Below are 21654 nucleotides of genomic sequence, written 5' to 3'. Positions count from 1 at the left end.
GAGAAATAATGTCTAAGTCTCAAGCACAGGATAAATTGTTCCTTTTCTTTTTTTATTGCAAAGATAATAAAAGTTCCACTTTTATTTTGTTTTTATTTTATTTTTTTAAAGATTTATTTATTTATTTATTTATGATAGACGTAGAAAGAGAGAGAGAGGCAGAGACACAGCAGGAGGGAGAAGCAGGCTCCATTGCCGGGAGCCCGATGTGGGACTCGATCCTGGGACTCCAGGATCGCGTCCCGGGCCAAAGGCAGGCACTAAACCGCTGAGCTACCCAGGGATCCCCAGAAGTTCCACTTTTAATGTTATACATTTATTTTGTTGTTTCTTAAGTTTTTTTAAAATGATGCCTTACGCTGTCATGCATTTTAATCAAGTTTGGACTACACGAGGAATATAGAAATCTCTTAATTTAAAAACTTATATAGAAAATTATGGTATTAGATATTCAAGTTTAATCAAGACTCAAGTTTAATCACCTAGACTGGTGCTGTGTAATACATTAGTCACTAGCCTCATGGGGTTATTTAAACTTAAATTAATTAAAATTAAATAACATGAAAAATTCAATCCTTCAGTTGTACTAGCCAAGTTTTAAGTACTCATCAGCCAAATGTAGTTGGTCTACTGTGTTGGGCAGAGCAGTTCTGTCATCTTAGAAGGTTCTTCTGATCAGGGCTAATCTGGACAATTTGTGTTTGTGAGGCTTTTCTTTTAAGCAGATATACAGTGAAACTTTGTGTTAGTCAGTGTGGACTGCCATAACAACAAGCTACACAGTGGATGGCTTAAAAAACAGAAACATGTTCTCCTAGCTCTGGAGGCTAGAAGTCCAAGATCAAGGTGTCAGGGATGTTCTGGAGAGAACTCTCTTTCTGACTTGCAGATGGTCATCTTCTTACCACGTCCTCACATGGCCTTTCCTCTGTACAACTGCAGGGGAAAAAAAGAAAGAGATCTGGTCTCTTCCTCTTCTTATAAGGACACCAATCCTGTGAGATGAGGGTTTTACTCTTATGACTTTGTGTAACCTTAATTTCTTCCATAAAGGCCCTGTCTCCAAATACAGACACACTGGGGTTTGGGCCTCAGCATAGAAATCTGGGGGAGACACTATTCAGTCCACAGGAAAAAAAAAAAAAACCTTAAAAAACAAGGAGGAGGAGAAAAGGAAGATAAGGAGGAAAAGTAGGCCAGGGCCAGATGGTAAGGGCCTTGTGTGCTACTGGATGGAGTTGAAACTACCCTGAAGCAGGAAGGGGGGCACTGCAGTGTGGAGAAGAAATTCTGTATGACTGAGATTGACCTTTTAGAAAAAACACCAGGTTAACAGTGCAGGGATGGGTTGATGTTGGAGGTGGGTCAAGGAGAATGGAGACAGGAGTTACTCCAGTGCTGAGTGTTCTCCCTCAAGGAAGCTTACTAGCTTTGTCCAGCTTCTAGGTCCTAAAAGTGCAGATCTAGAGTGAGGAAGGCATGCGTGGCCACCTTGGAAGCAGGCTAGCCAAATAGTTCAGAGCAGACCCCAGTCAGAAAGTTCTGGGTTTAGGGATGCCTGGGGGGCTCAGCAGTTGAGCGTCTGCCTTCAGCTCAGGACGTGATCTCAGGGTCCAGGGGTCCAGGATCGAGTCCCACATCAGGCTGCTTGAGGGAAGCCTACTTCTCCCTCTGCCTGTATCTCTTTCTGCCTCTCTCTCTCTCTCTTTCTCTCTGTATCTCTTATGAATAAATAAATAAAATCTTAAAAAAAAAGAAAGTTCTGGGTTTAAATTTTGACACGATCCCTATTAGCTATTGACCTAGAGTTGCTTGCTTACCTTTTTAAGCATTACTGTCCTTTGTAGAGAGAGATTGATTATGTATATTTCATAGGGCTGGTCTAAGAATTAAATTATGTAATGCAGTTGAAAGCATTTAGCACAAAGTCTGTTTAGTGTACATGTTTAGGGTTCAATATGTTTTGCTTATTATTACTACCAGGGATATATTTCTTAAGTTTGCTCTCAAAGTGGGTACCTGGGTGGCTCAGTTGGCTAAACATCTGCCTTCAGCTCTGGTTATGATCTCAGGGTCCTGGGATTGAGCCCTGGGTAGGGTTCTCTGATCAGTGGGGAGTCGGCTTCTTCCTCTCTCTCTACCCCTCTCTCCCCCTGCTTGTGCTCTCTTTCTCACTCTCTCTTGCCTTCTAAAATAAATAAATTAAATTTAAAAAATTGCTCCCAAAGGAATACAGGAAGCAGGGTATTTTGTTTGGTTAAATGAATCTGGTCTAGAGATAGACAAGATAGACACCTGTGTGTATGTGTGTGTGTGTGTGTGTGGTGTGTGTTCTCAACCACACATAAGGAGTCACCTCTAAGGACTTCAAAGTATCTCTTTTTTATCTCTCTGTCTTTTTTGTAAGCAGCTCCACTTATTTCAGTAAATAGCTTGTAAATAAATCATTGGTAAATATTATAAGATTACATACATTTTCAAAATCATGCCAGTATACATAAAATGCACAAACATAGATCCTTTTAAAATTAAACATATACAGGGACCCTTGATATAAAATGCCTGACCCCTGTCTAGGGACAGGGCCACCTAGAGACATCTTACAGCAGGTATGGTTTCTGAGGGGAGGTGGGAGTAGGGGCTCTTGGAGGTAAGAAAGTTTGTATTCTGGCTTTTTACCCCATTCACATGCATCTGAGCTTTGATCCTTCTCCAGGAAGCTGCTATATAAACCAAGAAAGGCAGTTTTGGCACCCCAGGTCTAGTTCCAAGCAAGGGATTGGGGTGTATAATTAGGATCAGGAGCTACAGTTCTTACTGTATTCCACTGAGAGAAACCAGAGATGCAATCTCCACCATGTTTCCAAACCAGCAAATGCTCCTGGATCAACTTCTTGAGAGGAGGTGGGGCTTTCTCACCTCTACACCTGCTCAACACTCAGTTTACCCCCTCTGGTCTGATGCTGCCTGGGCATAGAAGTGACTGGAATCTACTTCTAAGGAGGATCAAAATCTCTTTCCTCCCTATAAAGGCAAAGTGATCATGAGCTTTAGAGTCACAAGAATTGTGTCAAATCCTTTCTCTGCTACTTACTAGCTCTGTGACCTCAACAAACATCCTACATGAGTCTCCAGCTCCTTATAGGTAAAATGTGTATGACAATACTTTTCTCTCATTTCTTTATTAACAAATATTGACTGATCAGACATTGGGCTGGGAATTCTACTGTAAATAAATCAGACTGAGTTTGATGACCTTTTAGAGGGCAAAGAGACAATATGTTTCAATCTGATAAGTACTTTGATAGACCAAAAATAGGAAGAAAGAGAACTAAATCTGTCACTCTTCTCAATGCCTTTCAAGGGAGGCACTGTGATTTCTAAGTGGGAAATTGAAGAATGGGGAGGTGGTAGCCCTGTGAAGTGACTGGGGGTGGAGAGGAGGACAAAGGAGTAGAAAGAGTGATCCAGGCAGACACAAAAGTATGCAAACAGGCCTGAAGGCAAAGGAGTGTTTTCTTGAAAGATCAAAACCAAGTTTACTTGGCCCCTATAGCTGTTTGAAGGCTAAAACTGTGAGAGGAGACCTGGTGTGAAGAAATCACAGGAGGGAGTTGAGAAGAAGAGAGACATGAGCAGATCTGCATTTTAGAAATGTCACTTTGGAGGCCCTGGGTGGCTCATTTGGTTAAGTGTCCAACTCTTGATTTTGGCTTGGGTTGTGATCTCAGGGTTTTGGGATAGAGCTTTGAATCTAGCCCCGAATCAAGCCCCACATCAAGCCTTCTTTGGGCTCTGTGCTCAGCAGGGAGTCTGCTGCTTTCTCTCTCTTTCCCTCTGCCTCACACATGCACGCTCTCTCAGGTAAAAAAAATAAATCTTGTAAAAAAAAAAAAAAAGAAATGTCCCTTTGGCTGCAGTAGGAAGAATGGATAGGGTGTAGGGAAGGAAGCATGGTATTGGGGAGCCCTATTATAAGACCTTGCAGCAGTCCAAGTAAAAGTATGCCAAGTTTAAGCAATAGGAGATATTTAATAATAATCATAAAAAAGTTAACACATAGATGATCCACATAGTGTTCTATGTGTTTAACATATGCTAATTTACATAATCCTCAAGACCAGAACAACCCTAGGAGGTAGGTCCTATTTTTTTTTTTAATTTTTATTTATTTATTTATTTATGATAGTCATACAGAGAGAGAGAGAGAGAGAGAGAGAGAGGCAGAGACACAGGCAGAGGGAGAAGCAGGCTCCATGCACCGGGAGCCCGACGTGGGATTCGATCCCGGGTCTCCAGGATCGCGCCCTGGGCCAAAGGCAGGCGCTAAACCGCTGCGCCACCCAGGGATCCCCGGTAGGTCCTATTTTTTTAAAAAAATATTTTATTTATTCATGAGAGACAGAGAGAGGGAGACTCAGAGACATAGGCAGAGAGAGAAGCAGGCTCCACGCAGGGAGCCCGATGCGGCACTCAATCCCGGGACTCCAGGATCACGCCCTGGGCCAAAGGCAGGCACTAAACCGCTGAGCCACCCAGGGATCCCTGAGCCACCCAGGGATCCTGAGGTAGGTCCTATTATCATATTTATTTTACAGAAGAGACTTCCATCAAATAGAGATACTATATAACTTGCTCAAGGTAATACAGTGTTGGGATGTGAACTCAGGTGGTCTGTTTCCAGGGCATGTATGCTTGGCTGTGCCCCTGTGGATCTAACAGATTTCAGAGGTTGACTAAGAAGTGGGAAATGAGTAAGAGGTGGAGTCACTAATGATCTCCAGATTTCTGGCTTGCAACTGGGTAACTTTTGGTGTCATTATCTGAACTATGACATACACTAGGCAAAAGCAGTTTTGGGAGGAAAGACACAGAGTTCTTTGTGAGATATGTTGAATTTGAATTCCCAAGGTGACAACCATGGGCAAACATCCAGAGTATTTTTGAACATAGGATTTAGAGCTCAAGAGAGATTTTGACAGGGGTTATATGTACCTATATTTGGGAATCCTCAGCATGCAGCCAGGGGGGTGGTTAAGATGTCTTTGGAAGAATGTTTCAAATAAGAAAGGAAGGTGCTTTGAGAAGGACCCAGAGGAACGTCAATATTGAGTGCAAGCTAAAGAAGTGTCATTCACAATGTAGATAAGGAGGAGCAGCTAGATAGATGGGAGGAATACAAGGAACAAGGGAAGGAAAAAGGCATTTCGAAGAACAAATATCAAATTTTACAAATGGCTCAGCAAAGTGAAGTGTGCAAAGTGTCCACTGAATGTAGTGATGAGGTCAGTATTGACCTTGGAGAAAAGAGTTTCAGTAAACTGATAAAGAGCAAAAGTGAGTGTAGTGTGCTGAAGATTGAATGCAGGGTGAGGATGTGGGAGGCAACAAACATAAAGAATTTCACTGAGAGGGTTTGCCTGTGAAGGGAGGAGGAGAGCTGTTGAAAGAGGGATGTGGAATAAAGGAAAGATTTATTTATTTGCAGTATGCAAGAAATTTGAGAATATTTAAATGCTAATAAGAAGAATCCAGGATAGGGACTCCTGGGTGGCTCAGTGATTGTGCATCTGCCTTGGGCTCAGGGCCTGATCCCAGGTCTGGATGGAGTCCCACACGGGGCTCCCCACAGGGAGCCTGCTTCTACCTTTACCTGAGTCTCTGCCTCTCTCTGTGTGTCTCTCATGAATGAATAAATAAAATCTTAAAAAAAAAAAAAAAGAATCCAGGATAAACGGAGAGGATATAACAACAGGAGAGGGAATTATCTATGAGGAAAGTCCTTGGGGCACCTGGCTGGCTCAGTCAAGGAGCTTGCAACTCTTGATCTCGAGATTGTGAGTTCAAGGCCTCATTGGGTGTGGAGATTACTTAAAAATAAAATCTTGAAAAAAAAAAAAAAGGAGAGTCCTTGACAAGGAGGAGGCGGTGGATCCAGAACATAGATGGAGGGGTTGGCCTAAGCAGTAGGAGGATGTTTTTTCTTGGTAACAAGGGAGAAGAAGAGGAGTGAGAAGGAAGGTAAGTTTTCAGATTTGGTGGTGGGAAGTGAAGAGAGTTCTTAATGGCTTTTATTATCTCTCTGAGAAGGCCTATCACTATTTGAGAGTGTGGGAGCCAGTGGAATTGGAGTTAAAAGGAAACACAGGTTTAAACAGACTGACTTTATTTTATTTTTAATATATATATATTTTTTGCGTCCTCCCTCTGCCCAGAGAATAACTGATTTTTAGAGCAGTGAAACTACCCTGTATGATACCATAATGGTAGATACATGTTACACATTTGTTCAAATGCATAGAATGTACAACATCAAGAGTGACCCCTAATGCAAATTATGGACTTTGGGTGATTATTATGTGTCAATATAGGTTCATCAACTGTAGAAAGTGAACCACTCTGATGAGGGATGTTTATAACAGGGGAAGCTATGCATATGTCTGGAGTCTACGGGAAATCTCTGTTCCTTCCCCCTCAATATTGCTTTGAACCTAAAACCTCTCTAAAAAAATAAAGTTAATTAAACAACAACAACCAGACTCAGTGACCAAAGTGGCTGAGGAAACAGAAGAACTCCAGGCAATATGTGAGGGCCCACAAATTCACCATGGAACCAACCTGAACAGTCGAGTGTTTTCTCTAGCTAAGTGACAGGTTTGGAGAAGGCAGAGAGATGTAGAATTGGAGTTTTGACAGGTAGGTCCAATGGAAGACAACAGGGATTAGAGATGAGGATCCTGAGAAGAGAGGGCACAAGTAAGAGAGTCTAACCAAGGATCCAGGAGAAAGCAGATGATAACTGATTATAGAGAGGGTCAGGGACTTTGAATTCTATGTAAAGCCAAAGAATAGTGTGTGATTGGCAGCCTCTAAGATGGTCCTCAGTGATCAGTGATCCTGCCTCTTAGTATTCTTGCCCTTGTGTAATCCTCTCCCCTTGAGGGGGCCGACTTACCGAAAGACTTTTCTAATGAATAGCATGTGGCCAAAGCAGTGGGATGTTACTTCTGAGATTAGGTTCAAAAAGACTGGTTTGCTTGTCCTCTCTTGCTCTCTCTGATCTGCCTGCTCTGATGGAAACCAGCTATCATGTAAGCTACCCCAGAGAGACCTGTAGGTAAAGGCTTTCAGCTAAGCCATGCAGAGATTCCTGACAAACGTGGGATAATAAATGTTCACTGCTTAATACCTAAATTTAGGGGTAAATTGTTATGAAGCAATAGATAACTATAGAAGGTATAAAAGAAAGAGCTGACTGAGAAGGGAGAAAGGACAGCAATTAAGATCAGAGAATGAAGGATCTGGAGTTTACAATTTCAGCCATCAAACAGTTCCCATACTTCATCTGTACTGAAGAGGGTGGCTAAACTGGCACAGAGGTTAAGCTCACTGAAGATGAGGCCAAGGTATTGAGACCCCAGGGTACTGGGTAAGTCAGGTTCATAAATATTTAAGCCATTCAGGGTCATTCAGTGAGTGGAGAAGAAATGGGCACCAGGTGTTTATTTCAAGGAATGATAAGGTGGCAGTTGAGGCAGAGAAGCCAACAACCTTAATGAAATAGGGAGTGTTATAAATCAGGTGGAATGAACCTTCACAAAGCTTGCTTTTATTTATTTATTTATTTATTTATTTAAACTTCTTTTTATTTTATTTTATTTATTATTTATGATAGTCACAGAGAGAGAGAGAGAGAGAGAGAGAGGCAGAGACACAGGCAGAGGGAGAAGCAGGCTCCATGCACCAGAAGCCCGACGTGGGATTCGATCCCGGGTCTCCAGGATCGCGCCCTGGGCCAAAGGCAGGCGCCAAACCGCTGCGCCACCCAGGGATCCCCTTTTATTTATTTTTTGAAGAGTGGCAAATTAATGGGATGCAAGGGGCAGCCCTAAGGATCTAGGAAGATGCTGACCCCCAAAACATGACCCTGGCCTATGTAAAGTGTGAAAGCATGGACAACCTCTTCTCAAAAAGAGCTACAGAGCAAGTAGCGTCCTCAGTGTAGAGCCCGATTTGAAGATTAAGATTAAATGGCTTAAAGGAAAGGTCCTTGGCTCCACGTAGTGGCACAGAACAAATACTAGTAGTCTCTAGTTGTACGCCCAGGCTCTGCACCCCCTCCCCCAATCTCTTTATTCAAAAGAGATTAGGATCAGGTACCGGGTTGGGGTCAGGTGGTTGGGGGCGTGTGGCTCATCACTAGAGGTGTCGGGAATGTCTCCTCCAGGCCCGGGGAGAGTGTGTACCAAGGCTTTCCCTAACTTCCTGGGCGAAGCTAGGAAGAGCCTGAAAACGAGGGTCATTCTCCGCCGTGCACAGGGCACACCACCCCCTACGAGATTATTTCTCCCAACGACGAACATTAATCGAGAGGCTTATGAGTGCTAGACACCCGCAACACAAACGAGATACTCTCCCCACTACAGGAGGGCGCCCGACCGTGTTGCCTGTCAACGCCAACATCCGTAGGTTTCGCGATGCTCAGACTTTTCCAACTTCTCCTCACACTTTTAGCTGAGGTAAAATGTCGGAATTAGGTGTGCAGCCGGTACTCGGAACTCCCCGATCTGGATGCTCCCTCTCGGAACCCCGCCGTCCACGTGGGCTCTCCCTGGCCCACGGGGCGGGGCGCCACGCGCGGGGCGAGGCTGGAGGGCGAGACGGGCCCCGCCCCCGGGGCTCCCATGGCCCCCCGCGCCCCGCGGCCAGATGCTGACGTGTCCTTTCCTTCCCACTACACCTCCCGACACTACCTACTACGGCTGCCCCGGAAGTCCCGCCCCAAGCTTAGCCCGTCGCCGCAAATCAGCTCTTTCAGCGCTTCCTGGAGCTTGCCCCCCGTTTGGGGGCTAAAGGGCGGGGCTCCGCGAGCAGGGTGCCTATTGGCTTGAGATCCGGCGGGCTCTGGGCGCTAATTGGCCGGAGGGCGGTGGCGCTCTGGCACGCTTGCGCGGCGAGTAGAACGTGTGGCGGCGGTGGAGAACGCGTCTCCTCTTTCGTTCCCAGTCCCGCTGCTGCTCCTGTGAGCGCCCGGCGAGTCCGTGCCGTCCACTGCCCGAAACCCGTCGCTTGCCAGCTCCCTGCCGCGGCGGCCTCCCACGAGCACCGACACCCTCACTGACACCTCCAGGCCGGCCCACCTCCTTACTTGCTGCCTTTCCATCTCTACACATGGCCTCCTCCGCGCAGAGCGGCGGCACCTCCGGGGGACCCGCGGTCCCCACCGTGCAGCGGGGCATCGTCAAGATGGTGAGAGCGGGGCCCGGGACACTGACCCCACCACCGCCCGATTCCGGGCGGGTTTTGGCGCTGGCTCCTCTTCTCCTTCCGCCAGTCTGCCTGGTCTCCCAGATCCCCTTTCTCTCTTTCCTCACTTTTCACCCATTCTCGGAATTCTCTTCTTAGACGGAACCCGACACAAACTGCCCTCGGTACTTTGCTTCCCCCCCCCCCCCCCACCCCGGCAGCAGGGGTCACGGTGATTTCCGTAGTCGCGGCATTTGGGTCTGCTGTTACCCAGACAGATTGGTCACTTGATTGATTAACGGAGGTAATAAGTTGCTATCTGCCCTCCCATCCCCCGTTCTTCTGTCCATTGACATCTGCTGGGCAGTGTGCAGCTTTTCGAGATCCTGACATCCGCTCTTCCCTGAAACCAAGAGCACTTGGCCATCTTGAAGCTTTTCAGTTTCTACAGACGCTCACTTACTTACTCCCAAGTTTTCTCGCTCTTTGGCCCTCATATTCCGTCTTTTTCTCTCTACCACTTCTGTCAAGTGTGTAGTCCCGGAAGTTTAGGATTTATGCACCCCCCCCCCCCTTTTTGACCCTTAAATGCTAGGCCAGTAGGAATCTTAGCGATCATTACTGTTCCTTCACCCCGTACACACGAGGAGACTGGTTTGAAGAGAGCAGTGACTTGCCTAAGGTCATCACGTGGTGGCTTGGATTGGGGCCAGGATCAGGGTCCGGGTTCGGATTCCCAGTCTCTGGCCCTAATACTAGATTCTGCCTGATTTTATCCCTCCATTCCCTCCATTTTTGAATTTTGAATTTGAAACCCTATGACTAATTTTTTAAAATAATTTATCCTCCAGCTCCATGATAATTTTGTAGTATAAATTCTCTTTATCACTTGTCACCTCTGTTCTCTCCCCAACCCTCCCAAATCTTGGAACTTGATGTTTCTTGATTGTTAATAGATTTCCCAGTTGTGATGACTGCAGACTGATTACTTTAAGACATTTCAAACTTCAGTACTGACTTTCTTCTGGAACAGCAAATACCATTTATGACATTGTCTCCCAAAGCTCCACAAGTTTTTTGCAGTTGCAGAAAGTTTAAAAAAAAAAAACATTCTGTTTTCTTGGCTCATTGTCTGTCAGGGTTAAGATGTTCTTTAGCTTGTGTGTATGTGAATTTTTGAGATTTTTTTTTTTCTCCAGCCTAATTCTCATGTATTTATTTCTTAGGTAATATTCTGCCACCAGCTGAGATTCTCAGGGTTTTCAGTATTGCTTTTCCACTTTATACGTAAATGGAAATTCAGAATTTATTAGAAGCTGAGTGAGAAGGGAATTTCCAAGGTCCACATATTTTTGCCTCTTTATTGATCTGACCCATGAGTAGCTCCTCTTATATTAGTTTTTTTTCATTTGCACTGATTTTTCCCTCCACCATAAGGACACAGCATTGCTTGGTGGTTCAGTAGTGGGATTGGCAGCATTGAGTGGATCTTTTTTTTTTTTTTTTTTTTTTTGAGTGGATCTTTCTGAATTTTTTCCTTCACTGAGGCTCGAATCTTTTTTTTTTTTTTTTTTTTTTAAGATTTTATTTATCTGAAGGAGAGAAAGCGAGCGCACAATTAGGGGGTGTAGCAGATAGAGAAGCAGGCTTCACGCTGAGCTGGGAGCCAGACTCAGGGCTCTATCCCAGGACCCTCGGGACTAGGACCTGAGCTGAAGGCAGACACTTCACTGACTGAGCCACGCAGTGGTCCCAAGGCTTGAATTTTGCTTGATTTTTTTTCTTAAAGGTCCCTCTCATTAGTGAGGTAGGAGTGGAATGAGGCTTCTGTCAGTGCTAGAGGCTTCTAGGACATCTGGATTCTGTGAAGTGACCAAGCCCATGGATTAACCCCTATGGATACTGAATATCAACAATCATTTATTAAGGGTCATGTGCTGAGTATTCTGTTTATATTATTTCACTTATAACAGCTAACAAGTAGCATTATTGGCTACAGTTTAGAGCTGTGTAATCTAAGGTTTAGGAAGAATAGTTCACCCAAGGACAGGCACTTTTTACTGGCAATAAAAAGCAGAGCTGGGACTTGAACCTAGGCCTGTCTACCACAGACATCATGCTATGCTGCTTCTCCCTTCAGGGCATGACTTTATAATGTGGAGGGTGGGACCAGTGATGCATGACCACAAAATTGCAGGAAAGTGAAACTGACTGTAATCAAGTTGAGGAAAGATTAGATGTTACTCCTTGTCTTATCCTTGAGCTGTTATTGTGGTGAGTGATTTCATTTGGTGCTTATGGTCATTATGTGCATAGGAGTGTGGTGTGGAAGACACATTTGAATCTGGGAGGAAGCTTTGAAAATTTAGCCATTGAGTAGTCTATACTGCTTTTCTTTGTGGCCAAACTGCAGGGATAGGTGGGTGAATTGCAGGTAGGGGTTAGGGGAGGGAAGCCAGGTGAACTGCAGGGTGACAGGCAGATTGGTGCCAGGCATAGAAGCCTTGTCTGGAATGAAAAATCGACCACTGACAAATTGCTCTGTGTGAAGCTCTTCTGCTAAGCAAAGTTGTATTTTCTTGGAGAGTAATCATTTCCAGTGGTACTAGGAACTGCTTTGTAAGAACTTTACAAAGGAAGCTGGAGCTCTGTGACAGAAAGTGAGAAGGAAATAGTTGCCTCTCCTTTTAGGAGAGGGGTAGAACCTGGAGGTGTGCTTTTCAGGGCGAGCCCTCCATATTTGCCTAGACCCAGGCTGAGCTGCAGATATGAAACGGTATAGGGATGAGCTTTGCTACAGTGAAGAGGAATAGTCCTTCCTCTTTTTTGGAGAGCAGAAATCAAATTACAGAGCCATGGAAGATGCGTGTTTTTTCTGGTCTCTGTCTTCTTTTTTTTTTTTTTTAATTTTTATTTATTTATGATAGTCACACAGAAAGAGAGAGAGAGGCAGAGACACAGGCAGAGGGAGAAGCAGGCTCCATGCACCGGGAGCCCGACGTGGGATTCGATCCCAGGTCTCTAGGATCGTGCCCTGGGCCAAAGGCAGGCGCTAAACTGCTGCGCCACCCAGGGATCCCTGGTCTCTGTCTTCTAATCTAGTAAGTTCTCTTACTTTTTTTAAGTTTGAAGAAGAAAGAACTCGAAATCAAGTTGTGAAAAATCTTTGCATTGGACCAGTTTTAAAAAATGATGGTGAAGGTAGAGTCTGTGTCTGCTTTTGAGAGTGGGAGCAAAGGGACAGAAACAGAGTTGGTTCTGGAATGTGTTTAAGGAGGAAGTGGGCAGTAAGTTGACAAAAGCATTTTGGAGCTGTTCTGTTAGTGAAAAGGCAGTGAGGATGATGGAAAAACTGAAGGTGGGTTTTTATTTCCTGAGTTGGGATGAGACTGGCAAGAGTGTGGGCAGATGAAATATAACCTGGAAAAAGTAAATGTCTCTGTCAAATCAGATGCTATCTTCTCAAAACTCTGAAAGATTTTAACTCTGGATTTTTTTGAATAATTTGCTAGACTTTCTTTAGCCACAACAGATTGTTACTAGCATGTATTAGATGAGGTTGGTAGAAGTCTTGGGGTACTTAGTATGAAATTTGGTCACCCTACTTAGTTAGAAATGGCTGTTTTCTCTGGTCCTACACACTTTTTTTTTTTTTTTTTTTTTTGGTCCTACACACTTAACTTACTTTCTATTTTGGGGGATAGAGCCCTTTTCTATGTCTTCACTCTGATTCCCATTCTAACTCTGTGTGTTTGTGTGTCTTTTTAAGCAGGAGCCATGTAGGTTGCTTTCAGAACAGCAGAATGACTCTACCACAGTTCTTGAATCTTTGATGCTTTTCAGAAGCAGCTCTGGAAGCAGCATATCTTATCCTGCTTATGGATAAGATAGGCCAAAGGGAGGACAATGCCAAATCTCAGTTCATTTCACTCCACCCCATTTAATTGCCTAAAGGAGAAAGGAATCCCTCTGCCAGTCTTTGATTTTATTCTAAGAACCAGAATTCTCACTGGGTGATTAAGGTACAGGGGCATTAAAAGGAGGAGATGGCCACAGTTTCCTCCTTCGACAGGAATTGTGCTGCCAGGTTGTTCTAAAGTGGGATGTAGGCTTCCTGATGAGTAGCTTAGTGGAAATTTCTCTAGTGTGCAGATTGTAGGAACTGCTACCTGTAATTTAGGTTATTATAGCTTAACGTTTCTTAGTTTTCTGAACTAAGAAGTCTGTGTCTTTCCAGAGTATAGTAGGGATGAAGAGTAGTAGTCCATTGATCTGTTCCTTCCTATGTGCACTAAGCTCATGCAGACTGAAAGAAGAAAACATCTTTTCTAACCTAATTAAAATACTGTTATGCTACTACTCACAGGGACAAGGTAGCCAAATAACAGTATTTTAGTAGAGCCATTTGCAAAGAACTAGGTAGAATAGGATGGAAGGCTTTTCCCTGGAGTCTTAAAACTGCTCCCTTCTCAGCAGGTGAGCATGGTCAAGATCGTAAGTAAAGGAGCAGAAAAGAACTAAATTTCTACTGTATCTGAAATGTTTTTTTTCTTTTTTTTTCTGTATGAAAAGGAAGCATCCAGCTGGCTCTAGTCAATGCTCACAGTGGCTGCTGCAGTGTACTAACTAATGATACAGAATGATGAGCAATCATACTTCCTTTCTTGAACAGATTTTATTGATCATCTGCAGTGTTCAGCTTTGTGTGGATGTTGGAGAAACAGTGGTAAAAAGTAGATCAGATTCCTGCCCTTATGGTTTATGGAGGAGACAGACAACAAAAACGTAAACAAGCAATAAGCATGGTATTATGGTGATTTCAGGGAAATGGGATAGAGTGGTTGGGAGTAAGAAAAGGAGTGGCTTTCTTAGATCAGGTGTTAGGAAAGGCTTCTCTCAGCATTTGTGCTGAGATCTGATGGACAGCAAAGAACCAGCCATAGGGAAAGTGTGTTCTTCATAGAGGGAACAGCAAGTACAAAAGGTGTAGGGTCCCCATTAATGTTTATCTTCAATTTTTTTTAAAGATTTTATTTATTATTTATTTATAAGAGAGACACACACACACACAGAGGCAGAGACGGCAGAGGGAGAAGCAGGCTCCATGCAGGGAGCCTGGTGCAGTACTCCATCCCAGGACCGTGGAATCAAGCCCGGAGTCAGAGGCTCAACCATTGAGCCATCCAGACATCCCTGTCTTCAGTGTTTTTATAGTAGCTCTTTAACGCCTTCAAGTTCAGTGTTCTACATAAATAATATGGGTTTTAGGATGATAGAAGGCCAAAAAGCAGTAGAGGTGGTTGCTGTTCTGGTACCCCAGTAAGATCAATAGCTGACATTAGCTCAGTGTAAACAGTGAGAAACTGATAAAAATACTTGCTCTTGGTCATATTCATGTTTCTTACAGGGCCAAGACTAAGGTTTTTTAACTTCCTGTCAGCCAGTCCTGAGTATTCTTAAGGTAACCACCTTTCAGTGGATGGAGGGTACTTAGCTGAAAAGATAAATGCCAAGAGCAGGCTTATTAATGAGAGTCAAATTGTATGTAGAATTTGTCCTTGTTTTTGCTAACTTTTGTTCGCATTTTACTACTACATGGAATGTTCTGCTCTGGCCTCTGGCAACACTTTTTAACCTAGCAAGCTTTAGTGATAGTAATGGTGAAAAGCAAAGTAGCAGACTTGAGAGCTCAAAGTAATGGTCTGGAAGGAGCTAGCTCATACATAGTGTGGCTTATTAACATGAGGGGAGACTCCTGAGGCTGGGTGGTGATCACTGCTGGTAATAAGTGGACACGGTTGTTGGGGTCTGTGCCTCAGTTTATTTGGAGTGTGACATTTGGGAAATGAGTGAAGGTTCTAAGGCTTGTTGTGTATTCACTTATCAGTGTAGACTAGCTGTCCAGCTGACAGGTGTGGTTCTAGCATGGGGTGTGTAGATGTCTTTGGATTTATTTTATTTCATTTCTCCAAGAAATGACATAGCTAAATATTGTAGGCAATTCTTTGCCTTATCTGGGACAAGGAATGAAGTAAAGGGATTCAACTCATAAGGGGCTTATGTAGGTAGCTTTTCCTCTTATTTCTTGTTGGAAATGGATAGACACCCAGTTTCTGTTGCTAATTCCTTTCTTGGGAGACTGACATGCTTTTTGTTTTTACAGCAGAAATTAATGCAGAATTACAGGCTTTGAACATTTGATGCAGATGGAGTGTTGTGGGATTTCACTTATTTCAGTGAGACTCAATTGATAAACAACTAATGTTTTTCACACTTAGCTCTAATGTTTAGGAAAAAAACATTGGTTTCAGTTGGCATTTTTTGAAAATTAGGAAGTAAAACAACTTATAGGTAAAAATCTAATGAAAATTTAGGTGATGTTTTCATATATCATTTTTGAGATGTCCAATCTATAATATAAACTGATCTTGGAGCATTTTCCCTTTATATGCTTATGATGAGTGATTCTTTAAGGCACTATCTCTTCTCTTATGCCTTACCATATTTGGGGGTGCTTTAGATTCCATATGGGAAATAGTCTTCTTGGGATGGTCTTATAACACTAACCTAATGTGTAAGAGGAGGAATTGTAAAGATTGGAGAATCTGTGCCTCAAGTTAATTAATCTAATTTATTAACATTGTCTCTGGGAACCGCCTGGCAGAGAAGAGAGATTAGCCTAGGATTCAGGGGATGCAGTTCTACAGATGCTCCTATTCTCCACTTGGGTGATGTGGGGTAAGATATTTCACCTCAAAGATGCTCTTTTTTTCTTAAGTGGTAAACTCAGTCTCTTAAGCTTTTAACAGTCTCAAAAAGGCTGTGATTGTATAAGAAACCTTCTATTGCATGTCTTTTAGGCATGATGAATCAAAACTGAGAAATCTACCTTATGGTAGGCTTCACTTTGAATTGCTGCTTATCTTGCATGAAACATGTTTTCTTTTTCCATTGCTTTTTTTTTTTTTGAGACAGATGAAATATGAAATGTGGTTTTTATAGTGTAAAAGATGAGGAAGTTAGAATTTGAATTAGACTAAGTGATTGGGTAGCAGAGTTGGTTGAAGGTGGTGGATAGAAATGAGCTAGGAGGTTCCTGGGCTCGGGATAGATTAGTGGGAGTGCTTGTTTGGAACCCAGAGGAACATGCCAGCAGATTTTATTTATACAGTTTCACCTCTGCTTCAGAACACCCTGACTTTCTCCTGGGGCAACAGGTCTTGAATTGAGAAGGGTGGGGATGAGAAGGGCACTCTGGGAACCTGTAGGTTATGGGGAGAGTTTATTCTCCTCCTGCTCTTAATTGGAGGAATCTGGGGGGGTTGGTAGGGTTCGGAGTTCTGCTTTTCACACTTCAAGACTGGAGCTTCTTCCTTTAGATCATCCTAATTGTCTTTTGCAGATCTTTTCCACTTCATTTAATGTGCAAGTATAGGAATCATAATCTATTCTTGGGAGTTCCTCACATGGTTTCTTTTCTTTTGAGTTTATTTTTTATTGTAAGCTTTCTTGAATCCTTTCTGGGAGTAGATTTAGAGTGAAGCAGTCCAGTGAATTTTTTTGAACAGATAATTGCTTCAGGACCATCTAGAAGGCCTTTCAGAGGCATTGAATTAGAATCTCTGTGAGTGCAGCCTGGGAATCTGTATTTAAAAAAAAGCCTCTCCTAGGTGATTCTGCAAGAGTCATTTTTGGATCTATTCAGGGACTGGCATTTGAGACCCACTGATCTTGTTTAACTCCTTTTCTATATGTAGTTGAAGGGGCAGGACACAAATGACAAAAGGAGCATAATATGTGTTGGGGTGGGTGCATCAGAATTTTATGAGGGGAGGATACTAGTTTCTCTTTCTTTTTAGTGCTTGTCTTGATGGCTCCCAGGACACTTTGCATTGCTTTTAACCTGTAGCTCAATATTGGGCTGCCGTCCTCAAGGGTCCATTTACAGTGATCTGAGATCCTATTCTTGGGTCATAACTGACAGCTGAGAAGTTGTTTTTATGCCTGATTTAGGCCATATGCTCATTTTAACACTCATCTGCCACTTTTTCTTCTATTTGCATAGATTCCCAAGATCTTTCTATAATTTGGCGCCAATAACTTGGCACATTACTGCTGTGAAGTCTTTAGTGTCATCTACAAACATGAGGATTTTATGCTAATCACTTTTCTGCTTTTGTAATCCTTGGGAGCCACACACTTGGACCTTCTATCATGTTTCTTGTTTATAAGCCCCATTCTTAAATAATCAGTAAAACCCTGAGTGACCTCTGGTGGTCTTAGTCTTTATTTTTTATTCCACTAGTTTGTCTAATATGAAAATAAAATTTTCTTATAATTCTCAGGTCTTCGAGGTCCTTATGATTAAGGGTCACATCTACAGTTCCCCTAGTGGCTTTTCCTCATTTTGACCAGCAGTTTTCTAGTTCATCCCTAAATTTCTTCAAAAAGTTCAGGTGAGGGATCCCTGGGTGGCGCAGCAGTTTAGCGCCTGCCTTTGGCCCAGGGCGCGATCCTGGAGACCCGGGATCGAATCCCATGTCGGGCTCCCAGTGCATGGAGCCTGCTTCTCCCTCTGCCTGTGTCTCTGCCTCTCTCTGTGTGTGTGACTACCATAAATAAATAAAAAATTAAAAAAAAAAAAAGTTCAGGTGAATGCCAACCAGCATTAATAATTTAATAATTACCAATATTTAAGTTTTGGACTTAATACCTGCTCATAATATTTTAAATAGTATAAAAGTATATAAAAGTAAATATAAAAATATCTCTCCCTCTGGCCTTAGCCCTCAATTTTCTGTCATTCATTCTCATTCCCCTAAGGAAATGTATTTCCAAACGTGTCTCACACACACAAGCAGGGGGACTCATTCCCCTAAGGAAATGTGTTTCTTTCTTTTTTTGTTGTGTTTTTTGTTTTTTGAATATGACATACCTCCTGAGCATTTATTTTAGTTCATAAAGTTTGATTTTCAAAACAAATGACATGTCTTATCTAATGCTGTTTAGAAATATTTAGCTATGTTCTGCAGTTTTCAACAATGTTCTCTTAATGTGAAATTTAATTATGAGACTTTAATTCATTCATTTTCAAGAAGCTAGTTCTGAAATATGCATTTCTAAAACTTTTGCCAGTGTTATATATTTAAGATTAAAAACTACAAAGACTTGATTTTATACTCATTGCTTCTGAGTTGATGCATCACAATATGGCACATTTTCTACAAGGAGTTCTTTCCTAGGGACCAATTCTCTTCTATTTTCTTGGGAGAAGTTTCATTTTTATTACTTTTAAATTCTTCATTTATCTTTATTCTGACTGCTTCTAATGCTCTGGTATCATTTTTATTTTTTTTTTTTATTTTTTTTTTTTTATTTTTTAAAGATTTTATTTATTTATTCATGATAGTCACACAGAGAGAGACGGAGAGGCAGAGACACAGGCAGAGGGAGAAGCAGGCTCCATGCACCGGGAGCCCGACGTGGGATTCGATCCCGGGTCTCCAGGATCGCGCCCTAGGCCAAAGGCAGGCGCCAAACCGCTGCGCCACCCAGGGATCCCTGGTATCATTTTTAAAAACCTGTTGTCTGGTCCTGTGTAATGTTTTAAAGAGCTGTAAAACCTTGGCCGCCTGACCCATGGCTCTCCTCACCGCGGCGGCCACATCTCCTCAGGAAATGTTTCTAAACTTTACACACACACACACACACACACACACACACACACACGAGCAGGGGGACTCATTCCCCTAAGGAAATGTGTTTCCTAACATTACACACACACACACACACACACACACACACACACACACACACACACACACGAGCAGGGGGAGCAGAGGGACTGAGCAGGGGGACTGTACAGGGGGACCGGTAGAGGGAGAGGGAGAAGCAGGCTCCCTCTCTGTTCCAGGAAAAGGCAGACACCTAACCATCCGAGCCACCTAGGTGTCCACTGTCCTGCAACTTTTAAAAAAAATGACGATCATCAATGTCATAATTATAGATCCTACCTCATTCTTTAGTGGTTGAAGAGTATTCTATCATTTGGGTGTTTTTACTTACCCATTTGTTGATGTTTTGGTTTTTCATGGTTCTAATACTGCTACACTGAGTTAATGTGCTTTTTACATCTTTGTGTTCTTGCGTTGGCATTTCCATAAGATACATCCTGGAATTGCAGTGCTGGTACCTTTTCATATCACTTAATGTTTTTGGTGGTTGTAGGGTGGTTTTACGTACACTTAACCTGTTTATTTCTTATAGATACCATCTTAGGTAAAATTCAGGGCAAAATACAGGTTAACCTCTCATTACTCATTAATTATTGCACGTTTGGTTTCTGTTTCTCCAATCAGAGTATCCTTGAAAACCACTTTATCTCTTCATTAGAGGGCAGGGCCCAACCGCCTGGGGATCACAAAATAACTACTTTTTAATTGCTTGAAGATCCTCAGGTGTTTTAAGGTCCTAGTATTTAAAGGAGAGTAGGTTACTTGAGCTTTAGCTTCATCTGCTTTCTCTGGGTTCTAGAGAGCTGTGTGACTAAGGAAGTGTGCAGCTACCTAGCTGCAAATGGCATGAGGAGGTGAAAGGCAAGTTCATGTGAGAGGTTTGACTTTTTTCCCGTGGACTGGCACATAGCTTTTCTTTTTTCTTTTTCTTCTTGGATAAGAAGGTGGAGATGGGAGGTGGTAAGCATGACCACATCCTGTGTGGGGAAACCCTGCTATGTTTAGAGTTGTTTAGAGAGACAACCAGGGTAGTCAGCCTTGGTAGTCTTCAGTGAAGTGCTGAGCCCAGCCTTGGTGTAATGGCTTACCTCAGGTTTCCTGGGCTTCACATGTGCGTGAACCCCTACCATGGTTTGAGCACTGGAGCACTGCCTCTACTTGTCTTTAGTTCAAAAGTCTTTTGAGCAATCAGCTATTTTAAAAATTGAAATATTTTTAAAGCAAACTTAATTTGGAGCACCTGGCTGGCTCAGCTCATGGTCTCTGGGTCCTGGGATTGAGCCCCACATCAGGCTTCCTGCTTAGTCTTCTGCCTCCCTCTCTCTCAAATACATAAATAAAATCTTAAAAAAAAAAAAAAAAAAAACCAAAGTTTTTTTCACTATTGGAAATGGAAAACCAGTGTTACTTGGCATAACTTGAAAGTACCTTAAGAAATGCACAACGAAAACAGTGTTATTAAATTCTAGCTAGGTACAGCATCTTGTGGAGGGCTCTGAAGAAAGCTTAACAAGTTGTGAAGATGTGCTGAAGGCTTCCTGCCACCAAACTGGAACTTTCTTCTTCATTTAATAGGAACGATTGAAAGAGATTTGGAAAGGAGTCCATTCTTATATATGTGTAAATATTAAATGCTGATATATACAGGGTTTACTTACCACATAAGGCAGTTTTTTTTTTTTTTTTTAACCCCACTCCCCACTTCCCCCCACCCCCGCATTGGGAAATAGACATTACTTGTGTCTTGGGGGTAGAACTGATTTCTGGAATGGCTGTGGTTCAAGTCATTAGCAACACTGATTACTAGCCATATGACCATGAGTAGGTTAATTTTATCCCTTCAAGTTGCAGCTTTGCGTGTAAATGGGTGTAATAAGAGCACTCTCCTTGTGAGGCTGTGGCTGATTGAGAGAATGCATGGAAAATGTTTAGCACAGTGTCCAGCGCATGTGACATTTCAGTGACCATTAGTTGGGTTTAGTCCAGCCGTTTCCGTATCAATCCTCAAGTCAGAGGGGGATGAAAGTGGAACTGCTGGAGCAAAATGAGGGAAATAAAGACACCTGGCAGGTCTTGTGCTGTTAAAGTTTTTCAATTTAAAGAACTGGCTTTAGTTTTGAGTTTATATTCTTACTACTTTTTCTTTTGCTAAAATATCCTTTATTTTATAAATAATGTGACAACCTTTGTTTAATATCCTTAGCAAAAATAAAAACTGAGTAATGGGACATTTTGGGGACAGGGGAGCCTTGTCTATGAAATTTAGAAATCTGGGAACACCTGGCAGAAACGTGCGCATTGGCAAATGTGTAACTCTTCTAAACTTCAGCAATATTAGCTATTGAAGTATTAGGAAAGATTAGGATTAGGAAGGATTAAACAAATTTAGGTAACGCGTGGAAGATTGCAGTTGTGTGTGTGTAAATACTAGTTGTTGTTCAATGGCACATGGGTGGCTAGTTAGGCAGAAACTCAACTGGGAAAAGTTTTGGCTCTCTTGGGTTCCCTGACCCCCATTCTCCCAGCAACCCTCTAGCCTCTGGTACTTTAGGACCAGGTTGCATCTCATCCCCTTCCTCCCATACCCTTAATCACCAGCGCCTCAACTCCACCTCTGCCCAAATCCACATCAAAACTTGAGGTTGATATAGTGACATATTTAGAACAATTTTTT

General features: G+C 42.7%; 1 protein-coding gene and 1 pseudogene across 1 annotated transcript in view; one reads left to right on the top strand and one right to left on the bottom strand.

Annotated features, from left to right (window-relative positions):
- The first annotated feature begins 8935 nt into the window (after nt 1–8935).
- Nucleotides 8936–21654, top strand: part of SND1 (staphylococcal nuclease and tudor domain containing 1) — a 427586-nt gene continuing 414867 nt past the window's right edge. Inside the window, exon 1 of the mRNA XM_038556610.1 lies at nt 8936–9249. Within this exon, the coding sequence (XP_038412538.1) occupies nt 9172–9249 (78 nt within the window). The 5' untranslated portion in view covers nt 8936–9171. The remainder of the gene's footprint in view (nt 9250–21654) is intronic.
- Nucleotides 18184–18887, bottom strand: LOC119876969 (annotated as a pseudogene).

This window comes from Canis lupus, chromosome 14, assembly GCF_011100685.1.
Source record: "Canis lupus familiaris isolate Mischka breed German Shepherd chromosome 14, alternate assembly UU_Cfam_GSD_1.0, whole genome shotgun sequence".
Classification (NCBI taxonomy): Eukaryota; Metazoa; Chordata; class Mammalia; order Carnivora; family Canidae; genus Canis; species Canis lupus.
Note: the sequence above shows the minus strand (reverse complement) of the source record. Positions and strands in the feature narration are given on the sequence as shown.